This window comes from Wyeomyia smithii, chromosome 3 (genome assembly GCF_029784165.1).
Source record: "Wyeomyia smithii strain HCP4-BCI-WySm-NY-G18 chromosome 3, ASM2978416v1, whole genome shotgun sequence".
Classification (NCBI taxonomy): Eukaryota; Metazoa; Arthropoda; class Insecta; order Diptera; family Culicidae; genus Wyeomyia; species Wyeomyia smithii.
Window position 1 is genome coordinate 48421015 of NC_073696.1, and position 16371 is coordinate 48437385.

Below are 16371 nucleotides of genomic sequence, written 5' to 3' on the forward strand. Positions count from 1 at the left end.
CGACATTTGTTCATCAAACATTGCATCAAACCCTTACGTTTCTCAATTCCTCCGGCAGCATCGCGTTGAAACGACTCTTCAGATCTTTGAACGAGGGACGCGAATCTGGTTTCACGTTCCAACAGTTTAGCATAATATCGTAGACATCCTGATTGGCGTATTGAGGCTTGTCCATTCGATAACCATCGCGAAGCTTATTGTACAGCTCCTGATTCGCTTCCATCCCGGGATACGGAACCTTAGCTAGGGAGAAAAACTCCCACAGAACAATACCGTAGGCCCACACGTCGGAGTACGTGCCGAAGATATTGTCACTTATGCACTCGAGTGCCAGCCACTTGAAGGGCAGTGGAGCTTCACCCTTCTTCTTGTAGTTGTCACTCTTATACATTGATCGTGCTAAGCCGAAGTCGCAAATTTTGACTACGTTGTCATCGCAGAGCAGTATATTACGCGCTGCCAAATCTCCATGGAGGACCTTCCGTGAGGCTAGGTATTCCATCCCACAGGCAACCTGCGAAGCCCAGCACACGAGATCGGTGGTGGTCACTGATCGGGCAGGTCCCTTGTAATCCATGCCGTAGTTGGAGCGCCACAGAGGTTCGTTCGAGTTAACCGTGTTGTTGGTGTTGAGTTCTTCTCCTGGAAATAGAGCAAAATATATTGACTCATCTTAATGAGTGTTTCAAACAAGTTTTCAGGCGAGCAAGAAGTGGCAGAAACCAACAGATTTGTCAGTGTTCCTCGACGATTCAGAGCCTAATTTGAGATCATTTTTGTTTTGGTATCCTAGCGGTTCTAGATTCAGTTTGGTATTATTTCCTTTTCCGGTCTTTGGAAGCGGATTTCAGTGATTCTGATTCTAGTTAGAATCGTATTACATGTTAGCCTTTTCTCTTTTAGAAGCGTATTTTAGCGGTTCTGAAGTTAATTTGGAATCATGTTGTGTTTTTCAATGATTCTAAGCTTTTTTAGGGGATTAGAATTATGTAGTTCATCGATGTGAACTTTAATAATAAATCCCTGTTCACTATTCGTGTCCCCTCGCAAATACAGGTTTACCTACAAACGGCCGAAACACGAACGGCCGAATCACAAATGGCCGAATTTCAAACGGTCGAAATAACAAACGGCCGAATGTATCAAACGGCCGAACCACAAAAGGCCGAATCATTCGAAAGGCCGAAAAATCATTGATAATTAATGATGATTTGAATGAAACCCGAAATTATCCACCTAGCGGTGAAACCCAGCCTCTTTCATTCGAACTTATTATTCGTTAAAATAGATTTACACGATTTCTATAATTTCTGATGCATTTTGTTTTTCACTCTAAGTTACAAACTTTAGGTAGCCAACAGCACAACTATAACTAACATTAAAAACTTTACATTCACACACATATGAACTTATATAAACACATACACACGAAAATAATATGAAATAAATAAGAAATTGATCTTGGTATAATCGAAACGTCACTGTACTTATTTAGAGGTTAGAACCGATTATATATTAGGGCAAGGAAAATGATCGAATTTCCAGAACCATGTTTTTTTGGTTCCTTTTGGGGCCCCAAAAACCTTAAACTTACCTGAAGTCGATTGGTTTTGTCTCCGTTTGGCGCATTTCATTTCAAATTTGTATGAAAATTTATATGGGAAAACCTACTTTTTTGCATCTACCTTTCTAGAGAGCTCAATAATGCTCCAATAATGCACTACATTATGTTAAAGTATAGTATTTTAGACGCCTAACAACTTTGCAGAGGACATTGAAGAACTAGAATGTCCCTAAGAAGAGCTATAGCTGTTAAAATTGGAGTATGTCGATTTAAATGCAGAAAATCTTGTTTTCTGCCAACATTACCAATGTATCAGCGTCAGTAGGATTTCCATCAGAAGTAACCTGCCGTTACGAGTTTGTACCCTCAGCTGGATCAAGGAAACAAATTTAGGTCAATGTTCTAGGCGTAGAAAGAATCTACAACGAGTTTCAGAGGTTACTTCTGTGGAAATCTGACTGACGCCGGTACACTGGCAGTGTTGGCAAAAAAAAATGATTTGCAACATAAATTTCGACATACTCAACTTTGAACAGCTCTAGTATTTTTTTGGAACACTCTAGCTCTTTAGTGTCTTCGGCCAAATTGTTGGGCATCAAAAAACCTACCATTTGAAGTTATGAAACCTATGGTTTGAGCCATTTTGAGATCTTTAGAATGGAAAATGCATAAAAGTTGGTTTTTCCATACAAATCTCCATATAAATTTGAAATGCAATGCGCCAAGCGGAGACAAAACCAATCGAGTTCCGATAAATTTAGGATTGTTTGGAACCCCAAATAAAACAAAAAAACTTGGTTCTGGCTTTCTGCTATCAAGTTTCGTTTTTTCCATATAACGATTCCCCACCCTATTATATATAGTCTCGATGATATATGGACTCGATTATACATCATTTTAGGTTCGATTGATAATAGCAGGAATTTTTTTCTTCATTTTAAATATGAGCTGAAATTTTGTAAGAAAACGTCCATAAAATACGTAATGCTTAAGGAGAATTTTGGCTATTTGATTCGATAAAGTGTTACCACCCATGCGAAAAGTTCTGAGAATTTATACAAAGAGGGTTTCGAAAATATTAATTTTGTTTCATTGTTATTTGTTTCCGTTTCCTTATTGTTTCATAGAATGAAAAAAAAAAAATTGAAAATTGATTTTGTTAAAAATTTAATGCAACACACTCGTGGCCTTCGGCCAACTCGATTGTCCGGGGCGCATGCTGTCCTTACTCGCTACCGCTCGTTCGGACTTAAACTAGGGGATTGCCCCTATGCTTCAGTAATCCGGGCAATCCAGCAGATCAGTTGTTTGCATGCGAGAGGCCGCCGCTTCCAACGGCGGGTCGGCGGCCGACTCGGCCATCGGACACCGCGGCGGCTTAGGGCCGCCTTGGTTCCTTGCCCTCGATTATGCGGCAGAGCCGTATTGATATCGTTTCCAAACAGAATGTTCAACGAAAAAACTAGTTATTTTACACATTTATGGCAAGTTTTCAATTTTTTATCCATTTTTTTATGTTGCTTAAAAAGTATGCAACAAAAAAAAAGTGAAATAAAACTATAATTCGGCCTTTCGTGATTCGGCCGATCGAAATTTCGGCCTTTCGTTTGTATTGATATAATTCGGCCGTTTGAAATTCGGCCGTTTGAGATTCGGCCGTTTGTGTTTCGGCCGTTTGGAGCTATCCCCAAATACAATGGCATCTGCATCGACACGCTCCCAGTCAGGTTGTTTATGTTTTATGAAACTATTCAAAGACCAAATCTCTTTGGTCTTCAGTCACTGTAAAGAAACCTTGATCGGCGTTAAAATAATGAATACAGAAATGCAAAAAAGAAGGTTTCCCTTTACAAATTTCAAGTGGAATCAAAAGTAATTAACTTCTAATAAAGATAGGATTGTTTGGGGCCCCAAATGGAACCAAAAAAAAACTTGTTTCTGGTAAATCGATCACTTTGCCCCATCCTAATAACCATATTACCATTTTTGGTCGCAAGCTTCAACTTGCTCGTGCTTCTAACAGACTCGGAGCACAACTATAGTGCACTGCCTTCCTTGTTGGTTGCATAGTCAAGATGTGCATACCAGTTCAGCTTGGCATCCGGAATGACTCCTCAGTATTTAACCTGTTCGCTAATTGGAATTTCTACTATCCCAAGCTTGAGAGTTTTCAGACTGAATTTCCTCTTTTTAGTGAAAGGTACGATTACAGCTTTTATTCGATTAATGTTAAGATCTTCAAGAAGTGGATATATCTTAAAATCTCTTGCGTTATTTCTAAAATTATGTTGTCAAGCTAACCTCTCATCAAGATGAGCTTTAATATTTTACTTCTAAACATCTGAGAAATCGATTACAACCAAAAACAACATAAATGGCGGAAGTCAATGTCTTTGCGGAGTTCCTTTTGTTGCCCTTACCGTAACAAACGAGCCTCCCAATCCAGAAGCGATTTATATGTTTGCAAGCATAGTGTGAATTCAGTCAAGACTTATGGATCTGAATAATTTTGAATGCGCCCCATCACGCTTCTCTGTTTTAGGTATGAAAATGACTTACTATCCCCTGTTTTGATGGAATATGATTGAACCTTAAACTTCCCCTAAAAATCTCAAAAATTTTATCTACATTTGAAGATTCAAAAGATCTCATCGCGTTTTCTACCCTGGCTCTCGTAAAAGTAAAAGAATCTTCCCTGGTATGGAACTACTTTATTAAAATGTTTTTGACTATTTTTTCGAAGACTTTCAAGCTTTTTGTTCCGCCACGGCACGTCGCTACTCAGAAAAAAAAACGTACCAAGCGATGACAGTTTTTCGACGACATTCGAGAGCGTTCCTCTATAACAGTAGTGGTATTGGCAAAAGAAATGCAGCCGACAGAAAAATGTTTTGCAACCGCCACCTCTTTTTTTCGCCTCTCTATTTCTGGTGCCGACAGGGTTGCTGAAGAGGAGTGATTCCACAGGGTTGTCGTCTGGTACCCGTACCCTTAGATAGTCCGCAGCATCTTCTGTTCGAAAACTTCAAGAGCGTTTATCCGCGAGAAGCGTTGTTTATGCAGCGTCAACTTCGTGCGCCGTCGCACTCGACTCGATCGAAGAATTCCGAAGTGAAAAATAGGCGCGATTTCCAGCCTGAAAGCGTCTCTCCAGCTCCTTGCTGGTGTTATTATCTGCAGAGACTTGAGTTGGAAAGCTGATGTTTTGGAGCCCCTCGCTCGCATGTTTGTTTCGTTTTCGACACATTTATTCGCAGTTTGATTCGTCGGGCTTCGACCTTCAGTAGGGCGTAAGTGCCCGCGTTCTGGAACACACCCTCAAAGGCGATGTTAAACAGCAAACAGGAAAGTCCATCATCTTGTCTTAACCCTCTTCGCGATTCAAAATTAAATTCGAAAACGGTTAGGATGTGGCTTCAATGTGAACCTAAATGTTTTGATATTTGGCCAACTTCTCTTCTAGTAAAGGAGAAGCTAACGAAAACTACTCCCTCTTAAACTTAGAGAGCAAACAAATGTTTACCCCTAACTCGCGATGATTAGGAGTGAAAAGAAACTCTGAGACTGAAATACTCTACGCCTAAATGTGGATAATTACTCACTCTATGTGAGAGAAAGTCTAGTTCTCCAAGAGGTTTGGCAGGTAGAGAAGGAAATTTTAGCAAAAATCAAGAGAACGGAAGAAGCCTGTTCCCCAATCCTGGAAATGACCCATTGCAGAACTTTGGCCAGCGCCGTCTACCATGTTTAAAAAGCTCGTTCTCCGTCCGTCTTTGCCAGCGGCTTTGTTTTTCTTTAGCTTCCCGATCACACACAAAGAATATTATGAACATCGGGGGCTGGTAATTGGTCATCTGCTACTGGTGCCTAGATCAGTTCCCACTCCGCTATTCCGTTTGCTGTATCGTCATTCAGGTGTCCATCGGAGTACTTCTTCTACCACATCGCTGGCATCCGTGAGAAGGTTCCCATTCGCGTCGTTGTACATGTCGGCTTGCGGCACATAGCCTCTGCGAGACTGGTTTACCTTCTCATAGAACTTCCGCCTGAGAGTCCCGGAGCTGCTTGATGTTGAGCCGAGGGGTTCGGCAATGTCGCACGTGTTATACGGTCGACAGTTTTGAGCGCAAAGATACCGCAACTAGATAGTGGTCCGAGCCAATTGAATATCCGCAAAAAAAATCTATATATGCTGGCAGTAAGATCTTACTTGGGGGAGGGGGGCATCAAAAAATCTTATGTCTTACAAGGGAGAGAGGGGGTTGAAAAAGTTGAAAATTATGCTTACGTAATTATTGAACGGCCCCTAAGAGGAATTGGCCGTCGATGAAAACATGCTCAATTTGGTTTGTTGTACGTTGATCAAATGATAACAGCCGACATGACATTCGTCATAGGCAAATAAAAGAAGGAAAAATGTCTCTGATGGATTTGGAGCTTTACCGAAACGCGCTATTTGTGTAGTGTTGAAACGAAAGTCTATTTGAAAAAAGCTTCTTCTTTCTTCTACATTCGCTATTCGGAAGACATCCTCCAAATTAAGCCGAATCGACATACGAAGTACCGTCATCCGGGGTGAGATCGTGCCAAAAAATGATGCTTTTTTGATCTCAAGCTTCTAACGCACACATTTAAGCAAAGAATCCGATCCAAAATACACCAATGCATTCTAGAATGTTTTGTTATCAACTACAACAGATATGGTTGAGTTACAATTAACTATAATTTTGCTAAAAATACATGAACTTTGGCTCAATCTCACTCCTTCTATGGGGTGAGATTGTGCCAAAAACAAAAAGTTGAATTTAATACCTGTTAAATGAACAGTAGTGTGTCTACGAATAATCCACATGACTAACATAATAAAACAGTAACTATAGGGACGACCATAAACAACGTGGACTATTGAGGGGCTTTAGAGGGTTGATCAGAAACTATGTATCATATGAATTATATAAAAATGCATGGCTGGATCAAATTGATGCATAGAGTAAATAGTTATGAGAACGTGGCTTATAGACAGTCTCTATACACATAGTGGCGTCTCCAGGTAGCCTAAAAAGGGGAAACGTTAGGACATGAAGTTTGAGAAGACTTTTCGTTTTAATTATTATGTGTCATTGACAACTGTATATTCCATTAGAGATCTCAAAACCTCTGGAAACGTACCCAAACCCTCCTTCTTCTCTTTTAAAGTCATCAGTTTATATAGAATCGGTGTACAAAATTTTGTTACATTCCATAAGTAATATCAATGATTGAAAATTTCTATCTAACAGTTGAGAACAGTAAGCTTCTCAAGCTTTTAGTCATTATTTCAAAGAATACCATAGCTAGACAACATACCTTATGCTGTGGGGACAAAAAACATACCCTATGTAAACAATGCAAGTGTTTTGATGTACACTGATATAATTTTGTCGTGAGTGTGAATTCCGCACACTGTGCCGTTCAATATAGCTTGGCACAATCTCACCCCAAAAGGGCTCGAAAAGTGTACAGTTTGGAAAAACATTATTTTCTGAGCCGGCACAGGTTTAATGCATAATATTTCCTCAACACATTGGAGACGACATCCTAACGTACCAACTGAGCAGTAAGTTCTTGTGATTTCTCGATCGGGTTGGTTTTCATGGGACATTTTTGGATAACGTTATTTGCGCATGTTTTTCACCCTGTACTTTGAAACATTCTTTAAGTGAAACAGTTCACTGATATTATCTAAATTCCATTTTAAGTTGTGAATATATATGTCATGTTTCATAAAGTATTGAATTTGAGGTATTAGGTTTTGTAAATCTCAAGTAATTTCACATACAACTATTCCCGTTTTGGCTCAATCTCACCCCCGTGGCTTAATCTCACCCCGGCAGACGGTACAACAAAATGACAACAAAATCAAATGTTAAACTTGCAGAGCTTCAAACGAGTTTCAAAAATGCAAAAAAGGTCATGGATAAAATAGTCTGGAATGTCTAGAAGCCAAAAAGTGAAAAAATAAGAGAAATCTTAACATATAAAAATGCAGCTCTGTCTGATCCATATAGACTTGGAAACTACTAATTCGATCAGCATACAATTTTGTATATCGTGGTTTCAGGGGCCGAGAAAAATGACTAAGATACTTTGAGACTTCATTCTGGGAGGAAGAAGTCCCATACAAATGAAACACAAATTTCTGTACAAATCGAGAACTTATTAGGTACATGGAACCAAATTATATATATAAGAAGGTTTTTAGGGGCAATAAAAATTTTCATAGTCGTTTTGACACCCCTCCCTGTTCTGGATATACAAATGCTTATACAAATCAGACACAAGTTTCTGCATAACTCGGGAACTAATCAAATTTGGCATGTGGAGATTTTTAAGGGTAAGAAATGTTTCTATGATGATTTGACACTCCTCCATACTCTGGAAGATATACCACCAAATGTGGGTATTTGCGGAACCAGAATGACGCTCGGAGGCCAGAAATCGACTCCACATGTTTTGAATCCCAAGACGGCGACTTCTGGTTTCTGAAAAACAGCGGAAAGTGACCAAATATCACCCAATATAAGTATTTCGGAATCCGATTGATGCTCAGATGCCAAAGATTGACTCCTGAAATCCATGTTGACGACTTACGGTTTCTGATGAAATTTACCGAATACCACCCCATATGGGTATTTACAGAATCGAGGTGATGTACAGAAGCTAAAAGACGAGGATGTTCTCATTCCGATAAAACCAACCATTTTAAACTATAAACCAATCGCAAGAAATCAATCAATTTGGAATGTTAAAAAATTATTTTTATTATTGAAATTATTTAAATAAAAGAAAATGGGCGTGACGAAGCTCGACAGGTCAGCTAGTAGAATATAAAATAAAGAAACCAAAATGCATAAAAATGCTAAAACATTGAAATTCCTACAACTTTGCTGAAGGCACCATTTCAATCAAACAAGTCGTTTTTCTGATATAGACATTTTCACCCATCAGGAACCATTTTGGATAGGCCCCTTTTGAAACAGCAGTCGCGAGTCAACATGAACAGCGGATATCATAAAGGGACCTTATTATCAAAAAAAAAAAAAAAAGCAACTGTGAAAAGTTTCAGCGAAATCGGAACTGACATGCTAAACAATTTTTTTACCTATCTTCCATGTTTTTTATACGCGGATTTTTTTACGAGGTTTTTTTACGCGGATTTTTGAATTAACGCGGTTTTTTTTACGCGGATTTTTGAATTAACGCGGTCTTTTTTTACGCGGATTTTTGAATTAACGAGTTTTTTTTACGCGATACCGCGCTAATTCAAAAAAAAATTCGCGAATTTCCGAATTAACGTGGGTTTGGAACCAGAAACGTTTAAGTGTTTATCTAGTAAAAGACAGTCCAAAAAATACTCTCCGCTCACCGAAAGATCCGGAATGACCGTCAAAGAGGACAATTTTAAATACTGGTTCTAGAGCGTCTCGGGTTTTTTCTAAAGCCCCTTCTTGCTGGACTACTTTACGCGGATTTAAAAAAAAAACGTGTTTTTTTTACGCGGATTTTTGAATTAGCGCGTTTTTTACGCGGATTTTCGAATTAACGCGGTTTTTTTTTTACGAGGTACGTATCCCCCGCGTAAAAAAAACCTGACTGTACAACAATTCAGTAGCTTCCACTTTGTATAAATCGATAAAGGCTACTTCCTTACAATCGGAAGAAAGTATTGAAATCGTTATTGTCAGGGACCGAGTTTGCCTCTGCAGCTCCAACGACTGTTGCGGAAAGGAAGGTGTTTTTGTCACCGTGGTGACGGATTTTTGTACGTTGGGTACTCCTGCCAAGTATCGGTAATAATAGTTTCTATTTTTTTTTTCAATTTTAGCGTAACGGAAGGGTCAAAGTGGGGGGATGAGGGGAGCCTGAGAATGGCCTCACCTGTAAAAGTTTCTCTGACACCGAACCGTCTGATTCTACTAAGATTCGAACTAATGATCATCCACTTATCATAGTGGACTCTGTAACTTTGAGACTACAAGCTCCTCCCATCAATTTTAGAGAAAAAATAACAAAATAATATCGTTGTGACAATGCTCGCCGCAAAACTAGTCAAGGAAATACTGTAGTGTTCTCCATTTTATACAGTAATGTTTTCTTTGAACAAAATCATACTTCATAATTGCCTATCTGTTTGGTGATAATTTTCGGAAACTATAGCAACTATTTCATTCAAGTTTGATTATTTTATCGAGTTGGGACTTGGGACAATGAAATCAAAACTTACCCTCAATTGAAGTCATAACTGTGGCCTCGGTGTTACAGCTGTCAACCATCGCCATATTCTGGATCCCAGAGTGCCTAACGTATCCCTTCGAGTTAAGATGGTTCTTCGGGTTGGTATAGTTTGCCGAGTTACTGTTGCTGTAGTTGATGTAGTTGCAGTACATTGGATCGTTGTTTGCGGCCAGTCGACGTTCGTAGTTGTTGTTGTTGTTATGGTTTTGACCAGGAACACCGTGATTGTTCACGTTGTGTGTAGAAAACGAAAGATTAACATACTTCAAGCCCTGACTGTGGCGTACACGCACCAAACACAGACAGCCCAGCACCAAATGATTACAGTAGTAGTGATAATAGTAATAATAGCAACATAAACACACACACCAGATTGACAAATGGTCAGCGTACATGAGGTTAGAACACGGTTTGCACAAAAATGAAATCCAGGCGAAAAAATACGATCGGATGTTGGTAAAAGTGATAGTTCCAAGGTAGTAAGGTTAGAATGGTTTCAGTTCGTAGTTCGATTAGGCAGTTTAGAGTTCCCATAGAGCAGGCAATTGAACGATATGAAAATAGAAATATGGATAAAACGTTTTAGTAGAATGTTCAGCTCTTGATTCGCAGAATTTTTTTTTTCACTAATTCAAGTTCGATCAACTTTCAATAGGCATTCAAGTTAGTTATTACATTCACCTTCAAACATAAATAGAATTGGGTGAGTTAAGGAAAGCTTTACCTGTTATACATGTAACCTGCTTTAGACCAACGGAACTGGTTCTTCTCGATGCTGTGATCGATTTCACCCGTGTCGGAATTGATCTGATCGATGAAGTACGGTCGGTGCTTAAGCAGGAAATTTTGCACGTTTCCAAAGCGGCAATACTCTACAATTACCATGAGTTCACCTGCAATCAAAAGAGTATAATAAACTGATTGATCATGAATATTGCTTCATTCTTAGGTAACTATCTTACGTTTGGCAATATTTTTTGTAACGGCTCCCAGCAAATTTACCACGTTTAAGTGTTGTCCCAGATGAACCATTATTTTCAGTTCGGATATCAGTGCTCGCATCACTTCATTGTCGGTTTGTTTTTTAACCATCTTAACGGCAACGACCGTTTCGTCTTCGTTTACCATAATGCCTTGAGCGGTGGCTTTCATGACGACCCCGAAGGCTCCTGCTCCCAATTGTTTTCCGAGTTTTAACTTTTCCTTCGGAAACTCGTATTCGGTTTTGTATGGAAGTAAATCCGCTTGCTCATCTAGTGAGATTTCCGGGTTCATTTGCTCTAAATTTCCTTCTTCGAAATTAGCAAGACCGGCTTCCTTCATAGCCGTAACTTCTTTCTTTTTTCTATAGTAAAACATTGAGATAAGAATCACAGCTAAGAATAATACTATCAGCAGTGAAAGAACCAGATAAATCCAGGTTCTTCGAATGGTTACGGTTTTCACCCGCAAGTTCCAACGCTTCTCCGCGTGTCCGATTTTATTCTGCACTCGACAGGCGTACTCGGCCGAGTCTTCGGTTTTCAAGAATTGAAAGAAAACCGTGGTACCGTTGATAAGCTGGATTCTTGTGTCATTTTCGAAATCCATAGGAATGCCATCCTTCAACCACTCTACCGTCGGTTGCGGCATACCTTCGACGCTGCACTGGAACTGATTTGTGTCTCCCATTCCAAGCTCTAACTCGACCGTTTCGGTTCCTTCCAGAATTTTCGGAGCGATCGGTTCGTGTACCACCAGTCTTATCTCTTTGCTCTCGACCAGGTCCGAATTAGCAACGTTCGCTTGACATCGGATATCTCCCTCGTGCTGTTTACCAACGGAGGTGAATGTAAGCCTTCGCCGGTAGGCATACGTTTCATACCAGTCCTTTATTTCAATACCATTTTCGCTGTCCTCAAACAGTTCGACATCGTCACGGAAGAACAGAATCTGGTTGGTGTGGTTGTACACGGATGCGGCGCATACGATCTCTACGAGATCCCCTCGAGTGACGTCTGTCTTGGGCGTTTCTAGTGTAATCATGACCGGCTCATCGAGATCGCTAATCAACAGATCCGCTTTGACGAAGTCCTGCCCTTCGCTGTTGACCGCGTAACATGCAACGTAGCCAGCCGTTTCTGCTTGGAAGCTGTACTGTTCTACGGTGATGATCTCCTGATTTTTACCACTGTCTTGCACACGGAATCCCTACAAAAAGTTACATTAAGGTTGAAATGGCATACGGAATCAAAATTAGAAGGAAAACTTTTGCATGCACGCACTGGGAAAGGGTTTTATAACCAACACCTACAACCTGCAAGGCGAGACGACCCACAAAACATATCGAAAGCAGCTACTGGATCAAGCGACACGGGAATGGAGATTACACGATGCAGGGATTAAACGGTGGTGCAAATTTTGGGGTGGAGGTAAAATTCTACGCACAGATAGTGCTGCAAAACAGGCACAACAGGTGTAAAAGTGTAGCGTGGAAACTTTTTGCACCAACCGTACCACCCTGGATTCTAAAGCCAATTGTCCACTATCAATTTTATTTAGGTAGAGTTGGAAGAATTTTGTTAAGGCTCGTAAAGAAGGGTACACATTTTCCAGAAATTGAACAAGAAATGATAACACTGCACGAGTGATCTAGTCTGTAGAAGCCTGGTAAAGGTGGGAAATCTTGCCTTACGAACTATCGAGCACAACAAAAGATTTTTTTCAATATAGAGGAATGCGTGTTGTTTTTTTACAAATCCTTTTAACATTTTAAACGCATTTTCGGAAAGGTTTTAATATTTTTTCCAATCATTTAAAATTTTATCAAAATAAATTTTCACAATCAACTAAGCTGATTGTGGAATCATTTTGAAGAAGTCGGAGTCTCTGAGTTTTACGCTGTACGCTCTACATGACAAAAAATCAACAGTAGACACTTGGCTCAACAGGCATTAGTTCGATCTACGCCGACTTACCCTCAGCATGACTATTTCGTCCGGGTCAGCCCAAGCAACTAACCGCGCAGTCTGTGTCTGACAGAGGTGAAGAATTGCGATTTAAAAGTTTAAGCCAAAAGAAGTCGAATGTATACGATGAATTACTATATAGAGAATTCGCGAAAACGCTTGGAATAGACAGACATTCCGCAGGATGCTTAGAGCTAAAGTTCGATACTCTTTGGAAGGAATTAGACTACAGCGACTAAAGTGGAAACACGATAGCGTTGGTATACTTACGAAATCCTTCACGTTTTTCGACTGAATTGGCTTCGAGCAGTTCGTCCATGGTTCACCGGTGCAGGGTATGAACATGAACCGCATATTTGGTTTCGGGTAGCCGATCGAAGAACACATATACGTCACAGTTTCCTTGGGTCGTGCAAAAATCGGACTCATCGAAAGAACCGGTTTCTCTGCAATGCAAATCATCGTTCTGACAGCTCTAGATGGAAATCGGTGCTTTCTTTGTTACTCACCTCTAACGTACACCTTCATATGATAGGTAGCATTTGCGCCTTCGTTCTCAGCGTGTAGTGAGTAAATGCCTGTATCGTACACACTTGGCTGCTTGATGATCAACGTCACCTGCTTAGTGTCCTGGGATATGTCATACTTATCGCCGGCTTCCAATGGCTCCTCCCCGTTATCCCTAGTCCAGTGGAACAGAGGTGTTGGGTGTGCACTGAACTTGATTACAATCTTGATTGGCCGTCTATTGGTGGTGTTAATCAATTCCAACCCGTTGTCTTCGGTAAGATTAATAAATGCAGCATCCTGCTCCACGATGACAATACGGGCGGATCGATGATTTACGTGTTTGTGATGATCTTGCACTTCGCATTTGTAAAAGCCGGTATCTGAGGCTAAGCTCTGCGCAATGGTTAGCTCATTTGTTCCGATTTGGTAGTTTGGACGATTGGGATGAGGAATCACCGATATACGACTGACGGTAGTACGAGAATCCTAAAAGTTTAAAATTTAAAAAAAAGTGTCATTAACTAGGCGATCACATTTTACTATAGACGATGGAGACGCAAGGTCATTGTCAAATACTTTTAAGTAGCACCAGAAAAAAGACTCACATTTTGTGCCATCCGCTTCGATGGCAGAACCCAGCGCATATCGAACTTGACCCCTTCGACCACGTCCAGTGAGCAGGTTAGTGCAATGCTCTCCCCTTGCTTGACGTACTCTCCTGCTTTACTCTCGACGCGCGGCTTCTGGATGTACTCGGTAACTGCTGCAGATATCGCCAAACAGCGAAATCGATTCGCAAATACCCACGTAAGATTGTCGACGTGAACGAAAAAGGCAATGTTAGCTGGCTGTCTTAGAAATACTCAACAAGCGGTTTGCGAAAAAAAATTATATGGCGGTAACAAAATAGCAAACTGCACGAACTAGACGATTTGTTAGTTTAAGCAGACATTAACAGAATCGGAAATGTGTAGTAGAATATCAAGCAAACATGCATGGTTAGGTTGAATAATTACGTTATTGATGGGTAACACTATACAGAGAGAGGTGTATGATATTCATGCTGTTCCAGAGATGTGTAACGAAAATGGAAATATAAAGAGGATGCTGTTTCTCGCTAATGGTATTCTTAAAATGCTTCAATGATGATTGATTTTTTTTGTGAATAATCTTAGCACAGTGGTTCAAGTTGAACGATTTGAAATTTGCTTGAACTAGAAAAAGTATTTACCTTTAAAAATCATTCCTGTACACAAATAAAACCCATTTTGGCTCACTACAGATCAAATACCATTTTTTAAATGCACGAATTTGCTTGCAAGAAAAATCGATAGATCAGACATTGTCTGGTTACTCGATGAATAAATTATTGCACAGTTTTGCCTATTCTTTTTAACATCATCCGAACGCAAGGGATAGTCAACCTCAGCGAAACTGTATCCATATCGTGCAGATTTTGTATCGGAATGTAAATTTATTACCGTGAAAAGGTAATTGACAAATTTCAATTTTTGAACGATATTCAACCAGGATCAGTATCTTTATTAATTCGATGACGGGTGACGGCTTGCAGTATCTTTATTAATTCGATGACGGGTGACTGATTTTATTACATAAAATAATAAAGTCACATTTTTGCCAATGACTCTCACAGTGCTTTCGTCGTTTTGCCTTTCTCCTACCTTTCTAGGAATCTCTAGCAATCTTTCTAGCAATCACTGAAAAAACCAAAGGTGTAAAAGTGCTCCAAAGGGTCGAATCTCGTATATCAATCGACTTAGTTCGACGAGCTGAGCATTTTCTGTATGTGTGTGTGTATGTGCGTGTGTGTGTGTGTGTGTGTGTGTATGTATGTAACGGTCTCCCAATCTCACTCGATTTTCTCAGAGATGGCTAGACCGATTTGCATGAAACTAATTGCAAATGAAAGGTCTAGTTGCCCCATAAGACCCTATTGAATTTTATTGTAATCGGATTTTTAGTTTCGAGGTTATGTATCAAAATGTGAAAATCACAAAACTTCATTATCTCCGAAACTACAAAACCTATTTGAACAAAATTGGTATCAAAAGAACGGGCTTGTTTTTTTAACCATTTGTGAAATAACTTTATAATGATTGGACATGTAGTTCAAAAGTTATACGAAGAAACGTGTTTCAAACACTGTTTAAACTCACTCACTTTTCTCAGAGATGGCTGGACCGATTTTCACAAAATTAGTGTCATATGAAAGGTCTTGGGGCAACCCATAAGACCCTGTTGAATTTTATTGTTATTGGACTTTAACTTTGTCCGTTATGTATAATAATGTGAAAGCAGGCTATGACAAGAAAAATGTTTCTAAGACTGTTTGAACTCACCCACTTTTCTCAGAGATGGATGGACCGATTTTCACAAAATAAGTTGCAATAGAAAGGTCTAGTTACCTGATAAAACCCTATTGAATTTTATTATAATCGGACTGTAACTTTGTCTGTTATGTATCAAAATGTAAAAGTTATGAAACTCCATTATCTCAGAAACTCCCCAACCGATTTGAACAAAATAGGTACCAAATGAACGGGCTGTCTTCAAAACCCCTAAATAACGAATTTTATGATGATTTAACATGTAGTTCGAAGGTTATGAAAATAAACATGTTCAGAAAACTTTATCAAATTCACTCGTTTTGCCAAAGATGGCATCACTGAATTCAACAATCTTAGTTTTAAATTGATGGTTTAGTTGCTTTATTGGTATCCATTTAAGTTGATTATAACACTGGTTGAAAAAACCGAAAAAAGTGCTGCTCTAAAGCTTATAATAGTTGCCCTAGAAAGAAAAAAAATCACAAGAAAAGCTCTAATTTTTCATTTTTTCTTAGTTTGACCTTCGGGGCAACACTTGTGTTGACCAGTGTAATCGAACTTTTATTTTATACACACTTAAAACTGGCTCTCGAGCTCGGCAAAAAAACATCCGAGTTCACTCGGCAACTTTGGATTCAACCGGTATTTCAGCAAAAAAATGCCGGTTACCGACAGTTGTCAGATCATTTGCCGAGACTTCGTCCAAAAAACTAAGCTTGACGTATCT

General features: G+C 39.6%; 1 protein-coding gene across 7 annotated transcripts in view; it reads right to left on the minus strand.

Moving 5' to 3' along the window:
* Positions 1-16371, minus strand: part of LOC129731825 (vascular endothelial growth factor receptor 1) — an 89238-nt gene that overhangs the window by 1261 nt on the left and 71606 nt on the right. For 5 of the 7 annotated variants that reach the window (XM_055692150.1, XM_055692151.1, XM_055692155.1 and 2 more), the window contains 8 exons: positions 13902-14059; positions 13296-13782; positions 13057-13232; positions 12796-12852; positions 10801-12028; positions 10563-10731; positions 9828-10114; positions 38-642 (listed from right to left, as the gene is read on the minus strand). In XM_055692150.1, the coding sequence (XP_055548125.1) occupies positions 38-642; positions 9828-10114; positions 10563-10731; positions 10801-12028; positions 12796-12852; positions 13057-13232; positions 13296-13782; positions 13902-14059 (3167 nt within the window). The remainder of the gene's footprint in view (positions 1-37; positions 643-9827; positions 10115-10562; positions 10732-10800; positions 12029-12795; positions 12853-13056; positions 13233-13295; positions 13783-13901; positions 14060-16371) is intronic. The other 2 variants (XM_055692154.1, XM_055692152.1) reach the window with 2 other exon arrangements.